At 43.7% G+C, this 22,465-nt stretch overlaps 1 protein-coding gene across 2 annotated transcripts; it reads left to right on the top strand.

Moving 5' to 3' along the window:
* The first annotated feature begins 4,539 nt into the window (after positions 1 to 4,539).
* Positions 4,540 to 15,954, top strand: nkrf (NFKB repressing factor). Of its 2 annotated transcripts, XM_068047185.1 has the most exons (4): positions 4,905 to 4,987; positions 8,563 to 8,750; positions 11,580 to 11,701; positions 13,717 to 15,954. In XM_068047185.1, the coding sequence occupies exons 3-4, from the start codon at positions 11,614 to 11,616 to the stop codon at positions 15,660 to 15,662; spliced, it is 2,034 nt and encodes a 677-aa protein (XP_067903286.1). In that variant the 5' UTR covers positions 4,905 to 4,987; positions 8,563 to 8,750; positions 11,580 to 11,613; the 3' UTR covers positions 15,663 to 15,954. The 2 variants fall into 2 exon arrangements, with proteins under 2 accessions (XP_067903285.1, XP_067903286.1); XM_068047184.1 differs by lacking the exon at positions 8,563 to 8,750 and having other exon boundaries at positions 4,540 to 4,987.
* Positions 15,955 to 22,465: the final 6,511 nt, after the last annotated feature.

Raw genomic sequence — 22,465 nt, 5'->3', positions numbered from 1 at the left:
CCTCTTCTCCGCTCCCCTCCGCCTCCCCTCCCCCTCACCTCTTTCCGCTCCTCTCTCCCTGCCTCTATCCACCCCCTCCATCTTTCCTATCCCCTCCCCTCTTTCCCCTCGCCCTCCCCTTATTCTCCCCTCCCCTCTTTCTCCTCCTCTCCCCCTTCCCCCTCCCCCCTCTCAACCCCCCTCCCGCTGCCCTTCTCCTTCCTCCCCCTCCTTTCTCCTCCTCCCCCTCCCTTCCCCCTCCCCTCTGACCTCCCTTCCTCTCTCCAACCCCTCCCCCTCTCCTTTCCCCTCCAACCTCTTCTCACCCCTCCCCTTTCCCTATCTCTCCCCTACCGCTCTCCCTCCCCCCCCACCTCCTCCCCCTCCCCACCACGCCTCCTCTCCCCCACTCTCTGCCACTGCTCCCCACTACCCTCCCCCTCCCTCCCTCTCTCCTTTCCTTCCACCCCTCCCTTCTCTCCCCACCCTCCCTCTCTCCCCTCCCTCTCTCCCCCCTCCCCTCTCCCTCCTCCCTCCCCTGTCCCCTTCCCCCACCCTGCCACTCCTCCCCACTCCCCCCCTTCCCCACTCCCCCTCTCCTTCCCCCCACCCACCCCTCCCCTCTCCCCCCACTCCTCCCCTCCCACTCTCCCCTCTCCCCCCTCACCTTCCTCCCATTCCCCTCCTCCCTCCCTCCTTCCCCTCCCCTCCCCTCCCCTCCCTCTCCCCCTCCCCTTCCTCTCCCCGTCCCTCCCCTCACCTTCCTCCCATTCCCCTCCTCCCTCCCCCTTCCTCCTTCCTCCCTCCCCTCCCCTCCCCTCCTCTCCTCCTCCCCCCCCTCCCCTCCCCTCCCCTCCCTCCCTCCCAAAAACAGATTATCTGGCCATTATCACACTGCTGTTTGTGGGAGCTTGCTGTGATAAAATTGGCAGCTGTGTTTCCTATAACAGTGACAACACTTCAAAAGTATTTCATTGGCTGCAAAGCTCTTTGAGATATCCTCTGGTTGTGAAAAGCACTATATAAATCCAATCTTTCTTTCTACGAACACACGAATTAGAAGGAGTAGGCCATTCAGCCCCTCAAGCCTGCTCTGCCAATTGACAAAATCATGGCTGATTTGAATGTGGCCTCAACTCCACTTTCCTGTCTGCCCCCCATAACACTTGACTCCTTGTCTATTATCTAACTCAGCTTTGAATATAGTCAATGACAAAAACAAAGAACAAAGAAAATTACAGCACAGGAACAGGCCCTTCAGCCCTCCAAGCCTACGCCGATCCAAATCCTCTATCTAAACCTGTCGCCTATTTTCTGAGGGTCTGTATCTCTTTACTTCTTGCCCATTCATGTATCTGTCTAGATACATCTTAAAAGACGCTATCGTGCCCGCGTCTACCACCTCCGCTGGCAAAGCGTTCCATGCACCCACCACCCTCTGCGTAAAGAAATTTTCACGCATATCCCCCCTAAACTTTTCCCCTTTCACTTTGAACTCGTGTCCCCTTGTAATTGAATCCCCCACTCTGGGAAAAAGCTTCTTGCTATCCACTCTGTCTATACCTCTCATGATTTTGTACACCTCAATCAGGTCCCCCCTCAACCTCCGTCTTTCTAATGAAAATAATCCTAATCTACTCAACCTCTCTTCATAGCTAGCGCCCTCCATAGCAGGCAACATCCTGGTGAACCTCCTCTGCACCCTCACCAAAGCATCCACATCCTTTTGGTAATGTGACGACCAGAACTGCACGCAGTATTCCAAATGTGGCCGAACCAAAGTCCTATACAACTGTAACATGACCTGCCAACTCTTGTACTCAATACCCCGTCCGATGAAGGAAAGCATGCCGTATGCCTTCTTGACCACTCTATTTACCTGCGTTGCCACCTTCAGGGAACAATGGACCTGAACACCCAAATCTCTCTGTAAATCAATTTTCCCCAGGACTTTTCCATTTACTGTATAGTTCACTCTTGAATTGGATCTTCCAAAATGCATCACCTCGCATTTGCCCTGATTGAACTCCATCTGCCATTTCTCTGCCCAACTCTCCAGTCTATCTATATTCTGCTGTATTCTCTGACAGTCCCCTTCAGTATCTGCTACTCCACCAATCTTAGTGTCGTCTGCAAACTTGCTAATCAGACCACCTATACTTTCCTCCAAATCATTTATGTATATCACAAACAACAGTGGTCCCAGCACGGATCCCTGTGGAACACCACTGGTCACACGTCTCCATTTTGAGAAACTCCCTTCCACTGCTACTCTCTGTCTCCTATTGCCCAGCCAGTTCTTTATCCATCTAGCTAGTACACCTTGGACCCCATGCGCCTTCACTTTCTCCATCAGCCTACCATGGGGAACCTTATCAAACGCCTTACTGAAGTCCATGTATATGACATCTACAGCCCTTCCCTCATCAATCAACTTTGTCACTTCCTCAAAGAATTCTATTAAGTTGGTAAGACATGACCTTCCCTGCACAAAACCATGTTGCCTATCACTGATAAGCCCATTTTCTTCCAGATGGGAATAGATCCTATCCCTCAGTATCTTCTCCAGCAGCTTCCCTACCACTGACGTCAGGCTCACCGGTCTATAATTACCTGGATTATCCCTGCTACCCTTCTTAAACAAGGGGACAACATTAGCAATTCTCCAGTCCTCTGGGACCTCGCCCGTGTTTAAGGATGTTGCAAAGATATCTGTTAAGGCCCCAACTATTTCCTCTCTTGCTTCCCACAGTAATCTGGGATAGATCCCATCCGGATCTGGGGACTTGTCCACCTTAATGCCTTTTAGAATACCCAACACTTCCTCCCTCCTTATGCCGACTTGACCTAGAGTAATCAAACATAATCAAAAGTAAGTATGCAGATACAGTAAGTGATTAGGAAGGCAATGGAAGATCCAGCAAACATCACAACTCACATGCAAGGACATTGAGGTAAGATGGGGATGTGGTAGGGAATATGGGATTAATGTGGGATTAGTATGGATGGGTGGTTGATGGTCAGCGGAGACTTGGTGGGCCGAGGGGCCTGTTTCAGTGCTGTATCTCTCTATGACTCTATGACATCATTCTACTTGCACGTACATGGTGTGTACTAGGTGTGCAGACGTATGTGCTAGGTGTGCCCGAGCATTCTAAGTGTGACCAAGAGTGTGTTAGGGGTATCCAGGAGAGTCATGGCATCCCAAAAGTGTGCCCAAATGTTTAATAGGGGTGCCCAAGCATGTGATAGGTGAAGGCAAGTGTGTGCTACGGGGGTCTAGTGCATGCTAGAGGTGCCAAAGAGTGCCATCAGTGTGCCCAGCGTGTGCTAGGCCAGTCCAGGAATGTGCTAGAGAATGACAAGGGTGTGTTACGAGTGCCCAAGAGTGTACTAGCGGTGCCCAAGAGTGTACTAGCGGTGCCCAAGAGTGGGCTACTTTGCCCAAATGTGTGCTTGGAGTGCCAGAGTGTGCTAGATGTGCCCAAGAAGGTGCTAGTGTGCCCAATAGTGTGATGGAGTGAGCAAGTGTGTACTCGGGGTGCCCAAGAGGGTGATCAGCTCTACTGCTCTCTGAGGAAGCAAATTCCACAGACTCATGCCCCTCTGAGAGAAAAAATTCTCCTCATCTCAGTCTTAAATGGGAGACCCCTTATTTTTAAATTGCGTCCCCTAATTCTAGTCTCGCCCATAAGTTGAAACATCCTTCTCGCATCCATCCTGTCAAGTCCCCTCAGGATCTAACATGTTTCAATAAGATCACCTTTCATTCTCCAATGGGTGTTGGCCAAACCTGTCGAGTGAACCTTCTCTGGACTGTTTCGAATGCAATTTTATCCTTTCTTAGGTAAGGGGACCAAAAGTGTGCACAGTACTCCAGATGTGGTCTCACCAAGGCCCTGTACAGCTGTAGCAAAACTTCCCTACTTTTATATTCTATTCCCCTTGCAATAAATGACAACATTCCATTTGCCTTCCTAATTACTTGCTGTATCTGCATCCTAACCTTTTGTGATTCATGTACCAGGGCACCCAGATCCCTCTAGACCACAGAGTTCTGCAATCACTCTCCATTTGAATAATTTACTGTTTTTGTAATGTATTGTTCCTGCCAAAGCGGACAAGTTCACACTTTCCCACATTATACTCCATCTACCAAATTTTTGCACACTCACTTAACCCTTTCTAGATTCTTTATGTCCTCTTGACAACTTACCTTGACAACTTCCAACTACCTATCTTTGTGTCATCTGCAAATTTAGCAACCATATATTCGGTCCCTTCATCCAAGTCATTGATGTAGATTATAAATATTTGAGGCCTAACTCTATGTTACCCCTAAGCAAACATATACAAGTGCAAGTTGAATGATGTCCTTGCATGTGAGTCGTGATGTTTGCTGGATCTTCCCGGCTGATGGTTGTGTTGTTGTTGTCAGGGCAGTGCAGTGCATGATGATAGCGTTTGTGACAGCAGAGCGGATACATTGTGGCGGGTGGGGGAGGGGCGGGAGCTGCGCACTGGCGCCGACTGAGCGCCAACACTAGGGGCGCTGGCGGCCCGGCCTCCGGCAGTTGGAGCGGGCGGGTGGAAGGCAGGCAGACAGGCAAGCAGGAGGCGTCTTTCAGCCGCTGCCGTGGTTCGCACTGGGGCCTAGTCGCTGCGGCTGGTGCTGTCGCTCATTGTCGGCTCAGTTTCAAATCGAGTGGCGGGAGGCTGAGCGGTCCCCACACTCTTCTCCCCCCCCCACCCCCTTCTCTCTCTCTATCCCCGGCCAGGGCCTGGGCCTCGGCTCTAAGATGGCGGCCGGCGTGGAGTCGCTCGCCGGCCCGAAGCGGCAGCTCGCCGAGGCGGTGGAGCAGTACCGCGGCCTCTCGGAGAGCGACAAGCACTGGCGGATCCGCAGGCAGTTCATCGTGCGCCACATCCAGGATTACCCAGGCAACAGGATGGAGCAGCTGCTCGCCCTCTCCATGGTGTGGACCAACCATGTCTTCCTGGGCTGTAGGTGAGTGAGTGAGTGACCAGGCCCCGGCTTTTGTTACACAATCGGCTCTCCCCCCTCACCGAGCGGGCTCCTGTACCACATGTACTCACTGTGTGCTGGGGCTGGGAGGAGGCCTTTGGATTGTTGTCTTCCCTCAATGATTGTTACTCCCAACTTTCAGCAATAATGTTCTCAGTACTTTGCATCCACTGGGCACCTTGCCCGTGTCTGTGCCACAGTTGTATCTAAAGCCTGATTTCCAAGATCATCCACAACTTTTTTTCATGGGAGAGGGAGTCAACAATTGCACTTATTCAGAGAGAACTCTTGAGGGTAGGCTTTCTTTTTTGAAGTCGCATTTGGTTCGAAGAGACGGCTGCCAGATGCCTCTAATCCGAGAGGAAGAGATTTGCAGTTGCTTGTTTTACATTTGTATAATATAATTTAATTCCGAGGGACTAACAGTTTTGCATCGCATGAATGAAATTGAAGTGCTGCTCCATGGTTGAACGTCATTGGTGTTGCCACTGACCGAGGGTCGGGTGTTGCTTGTAAGTCGGCCTTAAGTGGCAACAGCGGATGGGATTTGTTGCCAGAGAGCTTATCTCTCCAAAGACCCTGTCTGCTTTTTTGTTGTAGTTTATGGGGATCTGTGCCGCAATTATTTAACGGAAACCATAAAGTTAGAGGAATAAAAAAACTTCAATTCAAGAAGAATATTTCAGATCACAAAGCAATTTAAGGTGCTTCATATGTGGAAGAGGATGAATTGATTATAAGAAGAACCCTTTTTAAGCTAGGTGTGTGACACTGACATTCATGACCACATTTGAGTCTGCAAACCAAACTACTGAGAAATCCATAGAGGTAACATTTCTGTTGACATGCATTGCATGCACTGCACTTAGAAGCACTTAAAACCAAGTTAACAAGAACTTCAGTTTAGTTACCCTCGAGTGTGCAGAGGTACTGCTGGAGCTGAGCCAACTAAAATCATGCAGTCTACCAGTACAGAGCATTGGTAAGTTTGTTCAGCTAAAAATACCATACTCACTACAGCATCGTTGGATTGCTGGATTATTCAAAGCTAAATGGGAAGAATTCTGGTGCCCAGGGGCTGGTTCATTGTTCTGGGTGCCATTAGTTAGTCAAACTAGCTGGTTATTCATTGGCAGGTGACACTTTTACTGAATCTTTAGTCTTCCATTGGTTTGGGAGATGCATTTTCCACCTCTATTTGTAATTAGGCCCCCTGGTTTATAGTGAATTAGAGAGTGAATTCCATACTAAGAATTTTCTGGAGTTTTGGAGGTCATATTCTGTTCACTGTTCCCATGAAAAATGCAAATTGGTGGTCTTGTTGGCCAACAGTGTCCTAAAATACCGCGGATCTACCTGGCTTGGATATTAAGCCTGCCGCAGAGGATTAAATTGGATTCTGATTTTCTGCCAACAATGTTATTTTGGAGCCATTGCAACCCCTCAAATGAACTCTGCTCTCCACCTCACAAGTTCTTAGGTTAGAACATAGAACATTACAGCGCAGTACAGGCCCTTCGGCCCTCGATGTTGCGCCGACCTGTGAAACCATCTGACCTAAACTATTCCATTTTCATCCATATGTCTATCCAATGACCACTTAAATGCCCTTAAAGTTGGCGAGTCTACTACTGTTGCAGGCAGGGCATTCCACGCCCCTACTACTCTCTGAGTAAAGAAACTACCTCTGACATCTGTCCTATATCTATCACCCCTCAACTTAAAGCTATGTCCCCTCGTGTTTGCCATCACCATCCGAGGAAAAAGACTCTCACTATCCACCCTATCTAACCCTCTGATTATCTTATATGTCTCTATTAAGTCACCTCTCCTCCTCCTTCTCTCTAACGAAAACAACCTCAAGTCCCTCAGCCTTTCCTCGTAAGACCTTCCCTCCATACCAGGCAACATCCTAGTAAATCTCCTCTGCACCCTTTCCAAAGCTTCCACATCCTTCCTATAATGCGGTGACCAGAACTGCATGCAATACTCCAAGTGCGGCTGCACCAGAGTTTTGTACAGCTGCAGCATGACCTCGTGGCTCCGAAACTTGATCCCCCTACTAATAAAAGCTAACACACCATATGCCTTCTTCACAGCCCTATTAACCTGGGTGGCAACTTTCAGGGATTTACGTACCTGGACACCAAGATCTCTCTGCTCATCTACACTACCAAGAATCTTCCCATTAGCCCAGTACTCTGCATTCCTGTTACTCCTTCCAAAGTGAATCACCTCACACTTTTCCACATTAAACTCCATTTGCCATCTCTCAGCCCAGCTCTGCAGCCTATCTATGTCCCTCTGTAACCTACAACATCCTTCGGCACTATCCACAACTCCACCGACCTTCGTGTCATCCGCAAATTTACTAACCCACCCTTCTACACCCTCATCCAGGTCATTTATAAAAATGACAAACAGCAGTGGCCCCAGAACAGATCCTTGCGGTACACCACTAGTAACTAAACTCCAGGATGAACATTTGCCATCAACCACCACCCTCTGTCTTCTTTCAGCTAGCCAATTTCTGATCCAAAGCACTAAATCACCTTCAATCCCATACTTCCGTATTTTCTGCAATAGCCTACCGTGGGGAACCTTATTAAACGCCTTACTGAAATCCATATACACCACATCCACTGCTTTACCCTCATCCACCTGTTTGGTCACCTTCTCAAAAAACTCAATAAGGTTTGTGAGGCACGACCTACCCTTCACAAAACCGTGCTGACTATCGCTAATGAACTTATTCTTTTCAAGATGATTATAAATCCTATCTCTTATAACCTTTTCCAACATTCCAAGGTTATTAAACAAGTGTAGATTTGAGCCTTCAGTAGGTGGATATCGGATAGCAGGAGCTTCTCGCAAGCACCATGGTGAGCAGAACAACAAAAAATCTGTGCGTGCTATGCCACATCTCACTACAGCATGGATGCACACTGTATCCCATTGAACGGTGTTCTGTCCTGCATCTGCAACTGATAGAACCATCAGCTGGTGCTCTGCAGGCTAATCAAAGTAGGCAGTAAATCTTGGCTATTGAGTCTGTGCTGTAATGCCAAGCCGCTAAGTAATTCCTTCCAGCAGGTGAGAAATTGCATATCAGCGTTCAGCAGTGTTCTTGATCTGACCCCATCCGCTGACTTAAATTCCACTGTGGCTGCAGTGTACTATCTATAGATAGCACTGTAGCAACTCACCTAATCATCTTCGGCAGCACCTCCCCGACCTGTGACCTCCACCACCTAGAAGGACAATACCAGATGGAGATGATGGTGTTTCCATGCATTAGGTTTCCCAGCAGGTTGCATAGCAACCTGATTTGGACATATATCGCCACTCCATCATTTCTGGGTCAAAATCCTGCAACTCCGTACTGAACAGTTGGAAGTACCTTCGCTACATGGACTGCATGATTCAAGAAGAAGGCCCACCTTGAGTGCTCTTCCTCCATTGCCTTGCAATACTCTGTGATCGCAGAGTGTGGCAACTTGACTTACACATTTCTCACAAGATTGAAATCCAGACTATTCCCTTTTTAATTACTCCAGGGAACTTCAAAGCATTCAATACGTTTGTTATGCCAACCTGAAGAGCTATTAATATTGGTGAGATTCCTCAGTATTCAGCTCACCAGGATTCCTTCTTCTGGATAAGAAACTACAACTACAGCTCTGAACCAACAGGAGTATCTGTGCATCAAACAATCTTACCCACCACCCTAAGATGGACAATTGAGGTGAGTTGACAGTTCCTGAAACTATTCTCCAAGACAATTTGTTGTTTTTCTTTTGCATTAGCATACAGCAGCTTTTAGGAATACTTTACAAAGTACCATCTGTGCCTGGAACCAAACTATTAGCTTGGTGATGCAGTGTGAAGCCGCCTTCCTTCTGCTGAACAAGTGCGTTATCTCTTCCAAATGTGCAGCATACACTTTTCCAGCTTCTGTACAGAAAGATTTTTACTATGGCCTTTTGAGACAGATGCTTCTGTGGGGTTTTTCCAGAGCACTGGAACTGTATGCCATTAGCTCTACCCCAGAAGAACTCTTGAGCATGATTGACAAGACTTTAGCCAGTAAGAAAACACATTTTTGTGTAATTATAAGCAAAAAGTGATGTTCAGTGTAAATTAAGTCTTTATGCTTGTCAATGGAATAAGCTGCCAGAGTGAAATACATGTTGACTGCCTTGACCCTGTTTGGAAAGGAACAGCATTGGTTTTAAGTTCAATGATGAAACGCAAGGCTTGGTTTGGCATTTGCAGGGGGGAATAAAATAGAATGGTCAGTGAAGTGCTTTTGCTTTTCATGCTTTCTTCCTATACTCTCTGACCATTTCACAGATTTGGTGGTGGAGGAGGGGTAGAGCAGCATTGGTGCCCAGAGTGGTAGGACCTGGCTTCATTCATGTGGTTTTCCCCAAATGGTGAATTCTTGGTTTCATACATGTTCTGTGGGGAGTCGGAAAACAGATTAGGCGTTTCCTTACAATAATGCAATGGAATGGAAGTCAGAGATTCAGTTCCTTTGCGCTCCTCTTTCAATCTTTGGTATTAATGAAGTTAATGCAGGTCTCTTGCCAAGGAAGATGGTTGGGGGGATATTAGAGAGCACAAACATTTGTTACCAACAATGGGGTGTAAATTTTCAAAATCTCATCCACACAGTAAAATCAATTCTTTGTCTATACATTTGAAAATCATACTTAATTCACAAGACTTGTTTGATATTGGGGGCTACATGTAGCTTTTCTTTAAAGTAGAAACTACTTAGCACTTTAGATCAGATTTTAATCAAAATAAGGTCTTCTGTTGTGAAAGATAAAAACATTGATTATCTCCATTCATGGTTTTAAAAACTAAATTGCTCAATTTATTTTGTTTTTAATTATTGGCTTGGTTTAGTTCCTATGTAAAATTGTGGGTTCAAGCCACTATGGACTTGAACACAATGCTGATAAATGAGTGCACTACTGAGGGCATACGACATTGTGAGAATTAGACAAGATGTTAAACCAAGCCCCTGACTGCCAGCTCAAGTGGACATAAAAGATCTTGTGGCACTATTTACAGATGAGCAGCAAATGCACCTGCTATCCTAGATAACATTCTTTTTTCACACAACCTAAATCAGATTATTTTATTTGTTAATTTGCTGTTTTTGGGATTTTGCTGTGCAGAAACTGGCTGCCAGGTTTGCCTGTGTAACAACAATAGTCATCAAAAGTCATCTTTTGGCATGTCCCATTGTTTTGAAAGGCATTCTATAAATGTAAGTTCAATCTTTATTACTTTCGTTTATAAGCTACAGAGATAACACTATTAAAACCTGAATTTCCAGCCTGACTTTCCCTGAATTATATCATTTTCAGTGGTAAATATTTATGGAAAGACTTGGATTCATATAGTGCTGCCTTTCCCAACCTCGTGGATGTCCCAAAGTAATTTACTGCCAATTAAGTACTTTTAATTATTGTAATGTAGGAAATGCAGCAGCTAACTTGCGCACAAGTTCCCATAAACAGCAATGGTATGAGACCAGATAACCAGTTTTAGAAATGTTGACTGTGAGATAAATAATAGGTCAGGACACCTGGGAGAACACCCTCCTGCTTTTTGAAATAGTGTCATGGGATCTGTTACATCCACTTGAAGGGAAGACAGCACCTCTGTTTAACATCTCATCTGAAAGAGTTTGAAAGATGCCTGTTTCGTGTGGTGCAGATCAGCATTTAGAAGTGCATGACGTATGAATCAAATAATTATGGCAACTAGATTTATTTTTGTTCCAGCTATTTTTACATTTGTCCATAGTGTCTCATGTTTTTATTTAGGAATTCTATTGTCTTTCTTGATGCCTTTCATGAGATTTCATTGGGAAGTATAATTACTTTAGTTATGTGACAAGAGCTGAGTATTTGACTTTGTTGGTTTTTGTTCAGATTGCTGATACTTCACTCAAGATTTGCCAACCTGTTCCCATAGAAATCCCTAACCCAACTTTTTATTTTAATTCATTCTTGGGATATAGGTGTTACTGAGAAGACCAATATTTATTGCATACCCATAATTGCTGCCTTGACAGTCCCTTTAGTGAACATAACCCGCAATGCTGTTAGGTAGCGAGTTTCTAGACTTTGGTGAATGAATAGCGATTATATGCCCAAGTCAGGACGCTGTGTGACTTGGGTTTCAAGTCCAATAGACACCCACAATATCCTTTACTAAAACATAACATTGGACAAGATTCGTCTCAAGTGGAAGAGGGTGCCTTTCTCACACCTTGGCTATGCTTCTTGGTGGATTAAGTATAAACTTGTATCTGTGGTGCATGTCTCACCCTATTGGCTGAAAACCATATGATGTGGGGGAAAGAGATGGGCCAAAGCAAAAAAATGTTCAAGGAATGTATGTTAGCCATTATGTATCAGTATACCTTTATATGTAATCATTTTAAGTTCATTGTATTCAACTATAAAAGTGGGTAAGTTAACATAATCAGGCAAGTAGTGAAAATAGTGAGAGTGGAAAAGTGATATATATGGATATTTGTTTTTATTAATAGATACAGTCCAGACCTTTTAGAAAAGGTCTTTCGAATGGCGGAAGGTATTGATGTTGGTGACATAGGATCATGTGAGTTAGTTCCTGGGAGCACAACTAATAAAAGATCTAATTCTGACAATGGTAAGTGAAGAATTCCATCCTATTATGTTGTATTTACAGCAAGGAAACCGGCAATTCAGGCCAACCAGTTTGTGTTTATCTTCCGTTCAAACAGTATGGTCCTAATACTGTGTGCCTGCCTTTTTCCAGTATCTCCTTATTTTCCTTTTGTTCAATCACCCATCTAACCTATTTGTAAATGTTGACATGGTTTCTATATCAGTCCTTAATTCTAACTCTGCAATCCACAACCTCATAACCCTCTTTCTTTTAAAAATAAAGTAAGTTTTACCTGCTTTCTGTTTTGAGTCTCTTCTGAATGAATATTTCATCTATTGGATGTGTGTCAACGCTGGGGATTGAATGTTCAGTGACTGCGTGAAACTTCCCAGGTTAGTTAGACCACAGAACTGCAGAGGAAAGCTCTATCTGCTCTGCACGAACAACTTCAATCTCGGAAAAGCAAGTCCAATTAAACCAGTATGACTTTAGTTTCAAATAACAGCAATCGTTGTCTTGAGTGAATTTGCATTTTGTGTCAAATTATAGAGAGTTGTTTCATGGGCACACACTTACTAACAACTGGTTTGAAAATGTAATAGTTTTATAGCTGGAAGAGAGCGAGGGCATTCTTCTGGTCAGTCTGTTTTTTACCCAAGTGGTGAAAGAAAAATGTTGTATCTTACACCAGCTTCCAGTTCCCATCCTTGTTCCATTTAATATATATATAATTTTTTCTATAATTATTTTTTAATAATTAAAAATGTCAATTATTTTCCTACCAAATTTCCCATCCCAATATGTAATTGATCCTTCATATATACTTTAAGGGGAAACTGATACATTTAATGGGAAGCTTGATAAGCACTTGTTGGAGAAAGGAATAGGAGGTTATATTGCTGGGATGAGATGAAGTAAGGTGGGAGGAGGCTCGTGTGGAACATAAATGCCAGCATATGCCAGTTGGGCCGAATGGACTGCTTCCGTGCTGTAAATACTATGTAAATATGTTTAAAATGTTTAGGCATTAACATTTATATTTCCTCCCCCATTCTCAGTGTTCAAACTTATGATATGGGCTGTCTCTTATTCTGTAGAATTGTCCATTTTCATCTTGATGCATACTCATTGTAACAGTTTTTATGTAAAGATTTCAGCAACATATTTTGCCAGTGAAATATTAGGTATATATAGGATTTTTACACAATTTTCAGCTTCCAGCACGCAAACACTTATCCTACGGTTGCTAAATCTTGCTCATGATCAAAATCAAAATAATGACATCAATGCTTCTGTATCTATTGTGCAATAATGAGTCAACTCCAATGCACGCATCAATTAGGCTTTGAGAAGTGTGGATTCTGCAGATATTGAAGTGGTTTGGGGTCTGCATTAATGCTGTCTGGCATTCATCAATTTCAATAAATATAAATTTAAAAACATTGGAAAGACACTACGGTGTGCTGTATAAGTTGACATCTAAACCTCTGTGGCTGGATAATTATAATAGTATGCTGAATGAAAGCTTTATGCAGCAAGTAACTTTGTCGCTGCTTCTTTAGGTTTAACAACTAACACCTTTAGCAAGGGAAAGATTAACTTGAACTGTAGAACTATCAAGGCAATTGTTTATTGTAGCTCTTGCTCCTTGTGGAGGTATCTCATTGCATCTCCACGTGATCTAGCATATAAAATCAGTCAGGAATCTTATTTTAAAGATGGTATTGAAACAAAGTGCGTGCAATTTGCAGAAAAAAGGAGCCTACAAAGAGAGATCCCGATAGCACTGACCTAATAGATCATTTCTTCTCTCCCAGCTGTTGGGTTGCACTCTATTTTAAGATATGGAGATTTTACCTACTATTGTATGAATTTTGGCAAATCAGCAAAAAAGCAAGGAATATTTAGGGACATATATTGTGGAAGTTTTCAGGTTTGATCCTTTAATAAAAGGGATAACTTGTTGATGTGCAAGGCAGGCAATGTTTTGAAAATACTACCTAACACGCTCACTCTATCTGTGTCCACCCTCTCAGGTGAAAATCCAACAGCAAAGCGGAAACCTCCTTTATTCCGCCCTAGATTTCGATTTGAGCCAGTTGCATTTGTTAGTAGCACCACCAAGGAGGAGGATGAAGTGAAGAAAAAGCCAAATCAATCTGACAAGCCACGAAGGTGGGCAGATTTAGATGAAGATGTTCTCCCATCAAATTCTCTGATTAAAACTGAGGAGAAATCAGTGAAAGCAGAATCTCAACCCAACTCTAAAATGAACAAACCTAGCAAAAATTCGAATGGTCCACTGCTTCCTGCCTCTTCTCAGAATTCTGCTACATTTGATTATGACTCCTTGTACAAAAGCATCTTCACAGATGGAGATCAAACCAAAAGTGGAAACAGCATTAATGGGATAAGCTGTTTAAGCAGTTACATGTCTAAAATACATCAGAACTATTCTGCAAAGTATGAGGCTTATCATTCCAATCCGTCAGATCTTTATCCAACAATGAGGGGACCGGATTTTTCTAAGACCCCAGTTGCCAATAAACAGGGCTACAAGGGCCTGGGCTTCACACAGACCAAGCGGTCAAAGGGTAGAAAATCTTCCAAGAAAAGTGCCAGTAAGTCAGTACTTCCGGAACCTTTGTCAAGCAAGGCGTCTCCATCTGGTGGGTTTGCTCCATCTGCGGTAAAGAGCCGACAGACTTTCTTTAATATGCTCCAGATATCTGTGTCAAGAAAGCTTAGTGCTATTGGAGGCTTCAGTAACCAGCTGAACCATAGTGACGTGCTAAGCAGTTGCATTCAGACATGTAAAACAAACCCTCAGTATTTCTACGTCTCGCTGAAGGAGATACCTCCAGCTGATGTACCAAAAAACAAGAAAGTCTTGACAGATGGCTATGCCTGTGAGTTGAGGTGTCAGGGTGTTTACTTGGCTACAGGTTATGCCGGCAGCAAAATTGGAGCTCGAGATAGAGCCTCTGAGCAAGCCTTAAAGTTGTTCCTTAAAGATGTGGTGGTTGAGGTTGTGAAGCGCAAGTGTAAAAGCAATTGCATTGACGACTTAATATTGTGTGAAAAAAACACGCCTCGAAATGACATTCCTCCTGCTCTCAAAAAACCAGATGAGAAAATCCCAAGCAAAGATACAGCCAATAAAGGAAATGAAACAAATAAACAGAGCAGTCGACAGTCGAAGGAACTGAAAAAGAAGCACTGGATGGATTTTGTCATTTTGGAGACTGCAAAAAATGCTGTCTGCATTCTAAACAATTCCGCTCAATTCAACAGAATGACTGTGGATTACAAGTTTCAACTGACACCCAGTCAAGTTTGGCAGTGCCGTGTTTTTATTGAAGACCATTTTATTGCTGAGGCTTATGGAACCAAGAAGTTGGTGAAGCACACAGCGGCAGAAAAAGCTTTGAATGTACTGAGGGAAACGCAACCAGTTGTAAAATCAAGCAAGCCAGGAAACGCTGATGCAGCCATCTCTCGAAGTGCAATTCTCGGACGATCGGCAGAGGAAGCTCTTAAACAAAAGATCACCGAGGACAACATTGGCAATCAGCTTTTACGGAAAATGGGTTGGAAGGGGGGTGGTTTAGGGAAAGAGGGTGAGGGTATTGCAGAGCCAATCATGGTAAAAGAACAGTTCAAGAGGGAGGGCCTGGGTTTAGAGATGAGCAAGAGTGGTTCTAAATTAAACAAGCGAGATATAGAAGATCTTATCAAAAACTATGCCCGCTCAGACAAGCAGGAAGAGCTGACCTTTTCCAAAGAGCTGACCAATGATGAGCGAATGCAAATCCATCAGATGGCTGCAAAATATGGTCTCAAGAGTAAATCCTATGGAAAAGGAAAGGAACGCTATTTGGTTGTGAGCAGGAAAGTCCGTGTAGATGATATTATGAACCAGCTTGCACAGGAAGGACAGGTTGGCCGATTTGAATTGGTAGTGCCGGGTTCTTCAAATTGATGCAGAACTCCGCTCACTTTTTTCCTTTTTATTTATGTGCAGTTTTCTTCCGAAATGAGACTTTTTGCCTGGTAAACTGAATTCAGTTATTGTAAATGGTTTCTCAATTGCAATAGAAGTTTATTTACATCTATTATTTACAGTTTTGAATTTGTCATCAGTGAGGTAGATGTTCAAAACAAGGCATCCAAAATGAACTGTCTCAGTATTTCTGCATCACCTTTTTCCTTGTATAAAGATAGCTGTCTGTTATTTACAAAAAAATGGTAATAAACTGCCACTGTTGAAATTACTAGTGAACTAACAACTGTTTTGATGTGGTTCATCTCAATTAGGGGAAAGAGGATGAAATCCATTAAAATTATGACGGTTGATCTTGAAAAGTTAGTGTATATTTGTTAATCCTGTTACTTGTTTTAGATGGGGTCTCTTGTTGATGTACATATTGTGCTAGGTTTTTGATTCTCATCACTACCTCCACCATAGAGTGGAATAAAATGTAGTCGAGACCTAAGCTTGCTTCATCTCTACTCATCCCTAATCACTAGAATGTCGGACGAACGGAAAATTGTTTACAAAGCGAATGACATTTGAAACAAAGTTGTATTTTTCCATTTTGATTCCACAGTGCAATATTTAAACTGTCAAATTTAACTGTAATTTTACAGCAACAGTCACTTAACAGCTGTATGTATCCTGTTTGGTATTCATACAGCATTCTTTCTCCCCTCCCTATCTCCTCCTTGCTGGAATTCGGGTGTTAGGTGCTCTCCGTACCTTGTTGAACTGCTCATTCTTGATTGAGCCCACATGCTGGGTGGCAGTATGCTCTTTGAATGTAATGGATATTGGAGCCAGTCCAATACTGCCCTCACCTGATATACATAAACACACGTTCCAGCAGGATCTCCAGAATGCTGAGGCCAATTTTAGAGCCTTATTGCAGTCCTGAATGAGGTCAACTAACTTAACGTAGACCAGGATTTGGAACCTCAATTGTTTGTGGCCAGTACAGTGTAAGTGACCATTCGAATCACTTTATTATAATGACTACAGTGTGTGTCAGGATTAGTTAGTGATGAAGGATTAGATTCTGACCTGTTAATCATAATGAGCTTCATTTAGTTCTGTACTAGGACACTCTGCTGAGATTACCACTGTAACTAACACTGGTGTGGCCAAATATCTTTTTCCCTGGATGTTCCATCAGGTGCCAGCTGAGTCAAAGCAGCATTATGCTATAAGGTGTGCAGAATGTCAGTCTGCTCACTGGGTGACTTTGCCTTTGAGGGAACAACAAGGTAGGGATTCAGGTTCTAGTTGTATTTTTAGTGTGTTAAAATGACAGTGCAGAATATCCTAATTTTTTTCAATGAAATAAAATATTTTTAATGAAGCCTGTTACTCGGAAATAGTGGACTAACTTTGCATTGCTCCTTATGCTTCTGATAGTAACTGTTAGCCAATGTTAATGAACTCTGTCCGTTTCCAAACTGAATTAGTCCAAACAAAAAAATTAATGTGATTGAAAAGATTGTTTCTCGTGGGCTGCGCAACATAAACACACAAATATCTAGTTTATTTCAACCTACTTTGAAAAATACAGGTATCAGCTAAATGATGGAAGGTGTCATCGACAGTGCTATCAAGTGGCACTTACTCACCAATAAACTGGTCACTAATGCTCAGTTTGGGTTCTGCCAGTGACCCGCAGCTCCAGACCTCATTATAGCCTTGGTCCAAAAACATGGAGCTGAATCCCAGAGGTGAGGTGAGAGGGACTGTCCTGGTCATCAAGGCAGCCTTTGACTAAATGTGGCATCAAGGAGCCCGAGTAAAATTGAATTCACTGGGAATTGGAGAAGCTCTCTACTGGTTGGAGTCATGCCTTAAACACAAAGGAAGATGGTTGTGGTTGTTGGAGGCCAATCATCTCATCCCAGGACATCACTGCAGGAGTTTCTCAGGGCAGTGTCCTAGGCCCAACCATCTTTATTTGCTTCATCAGTGACTTTCCCTCCATCCTAAGGTCAGAAGCAGGAATGCTGATTGTACAGTGTTCGGTTCCATTTGTAGATCCTCAGATGATGAAGCAGTCCCTGCCCGCATGCAACAAGACCTGGACAACATTCAGGCTTTGGCTGATCAGTGGCAAGTAACAATTGTGCCACCTAAATTCCAAGCAGTGACCATCTCCAACAAACCAGAGTCTAACCAACTCCCCTTGATATTCAACAGCAATATCATCGAATTCGCCTACCATCAACATCCTTGGGGTCACTACCCGAAACTTAATTGACCCAGCCACGTAGTCTGTGGTTACAAGAGCAGGACAGAGGTTGGGTGTTCTGTGGCGAGTGACTCACCACCTGACTCCCGAAACCCTGTCAACCATTTACAGAGCACAAGTCAGGAGTGTGATGGAATACTCTCCACTTGCCTGGATGAGTGCAGCTCCAACAACACTCAAAAGCTCGACAACATCCAGAACACAGCTGCTCACTTGATTGGTACCCCATCCATCACCTTACACATTCATTCCCTCTACCACTGACACACTGTGTCTGCAGTGTGCACTAATCTACAAGATGCACTGCAGCAACTCGCCATGGTTTCTTTGACAGCACCTTCCAAACCCACCACCTCTACCACTTAAAAGGCCAAGGGCAACAAGTGCATGGGAACACCACCACCTCCAAATGCTCCTCAAGTCACACACCATCCTGAGTTGCAAATATATTGCTGTTCCTTAATCACTGGGTCAAAATCCTGGAACACTACTGAAGAGTACTGTGGAAGCATCTTCATCGCACGGACTGCAGCAATTTAAGGAGGTGGCTCACCACCACCTTCTCGAGGGCAATTAGGGATGGGCTCTAATTGCTAGCCTTGCCAGCAATGCCCGCATCCTGTGAATGAATAAAAAACATATAAATTTTATTTCCTCGGTGATCGATCTTGGAAATCCCATGTTAAGATGTTCTAAAATTTAGGTTTCTTAAAAAAAAAATCACATCAAACTAAATTGCTGTTTGAGATACTCATGCTGAGTATGTACTGTTTTCTTTCCCCTGTTCTCCCCCTTTCCAGATGGCGCTTAAGGTGTTTACTCTTGGGGTTTGGATCCATAGGTACCACCAGCCCTTTGGCACCTTGTCCAACCATTCTGTGCGAGCTTAACAGTGAGTATCAGTAGCCTATTTGACAGTGAAGGGCAGGACAGTCAAACTCAATCCTGTTCTTGGCTGGCGTCAGCACTTGCGCAATTTCAGCAAGTGTAACTTGACAGTGATTTTCCTTGATCCTCTCTCGAGCCTTCTGGGCTGAGGTATTTGTAGTTTATTCTAATTTAGCACCGTCCAGTAGTTGGACGTTAGACTTTTTAGCTTAAATACTTTAGTGGATGATGCTTTAGCCACTAGTCCATCGGGTTATATACGGGTTAATAAAACTGTGGCTGTGTGAGCATGGTTCTGCAGGTGCCAGTGGCCCTCCCTTAACACTCTTCATGTAAAACACTGCACTGTGTGTCCAGCAAACAGTTTGATATCGAGGGAGTTTGCAATGACAGCCATGACTCAATCCCCAACCCCACAACAAGCCCAGAAGTGCTGAGGTTAAATTGTCGCACTATTACTGATGCATCATTTCTGATCAGTTATACTGTATTTCAAGGGGAAGATTTGTTTTTTCTTGGTCTGGGAAGGGGATAAAGATTGCGCTCCAGACTTTTACCTAGCCCAGGTTAATGAGGTGAAAGATTTCTGCTGGCTTAAAGGGCCTAATCAAAAATAGGTTTGGGTTGTTGTAATCCAGTGATGTGCATTTGGGGACCAAATCTATTCATCACTTATCAGATTTAGTACAAAACTCTCCTGCCAACTCAGGTAATTTAAAATTCTCACCCTTATGTTTTAATTTCTTTGTGGCCTTGGCCCTCCCTAACTTGGTAACCTTTAGCCCTCAAAGCCTCTGACAAACTCTGGACTGGTTTATAGTGACTGAATTAGTCAAATTTTGTTGAGCAGTTCTGTTTTTTGGCAGCAATTCAAATTCTGAAAGTTATTATGATTACCTTTTTTTTTAAAGAATGTTAAACAGCATATCCCACTCCTTTTCTTAGGGTGATTAGCTTGATGATATCCTTGATTGATCCAGAGCCTCCTGTATGCACATTTACAATTATAGCTTTGTTTTTCATAATTCTGTTCGGAGAAATGGGCCATCCAAGCTCACTTAATGAATTATTGTGGAGATTAGGAAAACCTTGTTCACCATGTAACTTAAAATGAAAGCAGACTCCACAAGCACTACTCACCGAACTTGTTAACCAGTCCTTCGATAGAAAATATTCTCCAGATGCTTGGTCTGAAACTGCAGCGGATTTGGGAATTTGATCTGCTCTTCATTTATACTTGGCTGCTATGTTCCATTCCTCTGTCTTGCCTTGGTGGTGAATTTGCCTTTTATATTTCTTTGAAAATGGAGGTGAGGAGAGTGGACTATACAATGGGTTAGATATTGGCCTTTCAATTGTGGGGGAAATTGTGGGTAGTATAGCCCCTTCTATCTAAATCACACCTTGGTCTGTCCCCTAGTCTTCTGGCAACTTCTTTGAGCATCTCACCTTTCTCCACCCTTCACACCTCTCATTTAAAATTCCTCTTCTGTGCCACCCACCTAGATATCACTCCAAATTTCTCTCAAATATTTTCTCTGCTTTTCTCCCTCTGTCTCTGCACTGAGCGACTTCTCATCCTTGGTAATTCCAACCTCCATCTCAACTACTGTTATTCTCTCTCCTCTGAGTTTACTGCGCTCCTTTCCTCCTGAAATCTGTCCTTCCATATAAACTACATACACAGCCACCCTCTTGATCTTGTCATCTCATGCAGCCTTGCTACCGCTCGTTACTATCACTGATATACAATCTCTGATCATTTCATTGTATCACACTCTAACTGCATTCCCCTCCCACTACACCCCCCAAGCTCACATCTGTTTCTCCCTGGAAAAAAAACTCTCACTTGAGTCACTTGCCATTGCACTCTCAGGTTTGCAACTATTGAGCCTTTGGCCTTGAATTCATCATGCTACCTCGGCAGCTATTGATTTGCTAAAGTCACACCCTTTCCTCCAACTTTGATGCTCTTGTCTCCACTATAACTATTACTCTTTCTTGCCCTAATCGTTCCCCTCAACTGTTTCCTTAAGTCCAAGGGGTGCAGACTGAATGTCTCTGGTGAACAACTGTTTTAACCATTCATAGATCTGACTAGACCACTTAAAGCATTATTGAGCAAGGCTCTGTATGATGATAGCTGCCCACAATTCAAAGATCATCCAAAAAGGCAAAAATAATACCAAATTCCAGTAGCACCAAGTCCTGCTCATCCATCTCCTCTGCTTGCTGATCTACGCTGGTTCCCAGTCAAGCAACTCCTCAATTTTAAAATTCTTTGTTTTCAGTCTCTGCATGGCCTTACCCCTGCTGTAATCTCCTTCACAGCCTTTTGGAAGAGCAGCATCCAGTTTTCCACTATCCTATGTGTGAAACAGTGCTTCCTGCTTTCACTTCTAAATAGCCCTGGACTTCCCTCACTTGTAAGCATTAAATTTGAAATGAAGAATCAAATTTTGTTTCCCAAATGATTTAGTTCTATACATGCTCCCAAATATCGACCATTGCACATAGCTTGCAAAACGTGTTCATGCGAATGCGTCCACTATGAGCAGTGCAAACTCTACCTCAATTAGATTATCCCTCAACTTTATAAATTCAAAAGAATACAAGTCAAGTTTATAACTTGTCATAATTTAACCTCCCCTCCTGTCCCCAGTGAATCTGTGCTACACCTCTTTAAATAGTTTCTCTGTATCTACCCAACCAAATCTATGCCTATTTTTCCTGGAGCTACATTTGAATCCCTCCTATCAGGTTTCCGCCCCTGCCATAGTACTGAAACGGCTCTTGTCAAAAATCACAAATCACATCTTATGTGACTGTGACAAAGGTAAATTATTCCCCCCCTCATCCTTCTCAACCTGTCTGCAGCCTTTGACATGGTTTACTACAGTGTCCTCCCTCCCCCAATGCCTCTCCACCGTCGTCCAACTGAGTGGGACTGCACTCGCCTGGTTCTAATCTAATCGTAGCCAGAGTATCACTTGCAGCAGCTTCTCTTCCCACTCTGCTACTGTTGCATCTATTGACCCCGAGGATCTATCCTTGGCCCCCTCCTATTTCTCATCTACATTCTGCCCCTTTGCGATATCATCTGAAAACACATCAGTTTCCACATGTCTGCTGATGGCACCCAGCTCTACCTCACCACCTCTCGACCCTTTCACTGTCCCTAAATTTTCAGTCTGCTAATCCAACATCCAGTGCTGGATGAGCAGAAATTTCCTCCAACTAAATATTAGGGAGATGGAAGCCATTGTCTTAGCTTCCTAGCCACTTGCTCTATCCCTTCTCTGTGCCAGTTGTCTGAGGCTGAACCAGACCATTTGCAACCTTGGTGTCATGTTTGACCCAAAATGAGCTTCCGATCCCATATCTGTGCCATTAATAAGTTCACCTCTGTAATTTTGCCTGACTGCACCCTGTTTATCTGCTGCTGCAACACTCATCCATGCCTTTGTTACCTCTAGACTTGACTATTTTAATGCACTCCTCTCTCCTACATTCTACCCTTCATTAACTTGGTCATCCAAAACTCTGTTTATGTCCTAACTCGCACCAAATCCCATTTCTCACGTACCCCTGTGCTCCCTGACTTACATTGGTACCCGATTAAGCA

Source organism: Heterodontus francisci, chromosome 15 (genome assembly GCF_036365525.1).
Source record: "Heterodontus francisci isolate sHetFra1 chromosome 15, sHetFra1.hap1, whole genome shotgun sequence".
NCBI lineage: Eukaryota > Metazoa > Chordata > Chondrichthyes > Heterodontiformes > Heterodontidae > Heterodontus > Heterodontus francisci.
Note: the sequence above shows the minus strand (reverse complement) of the source record. Positions and strands in the feature narration are given on the sequence as shown.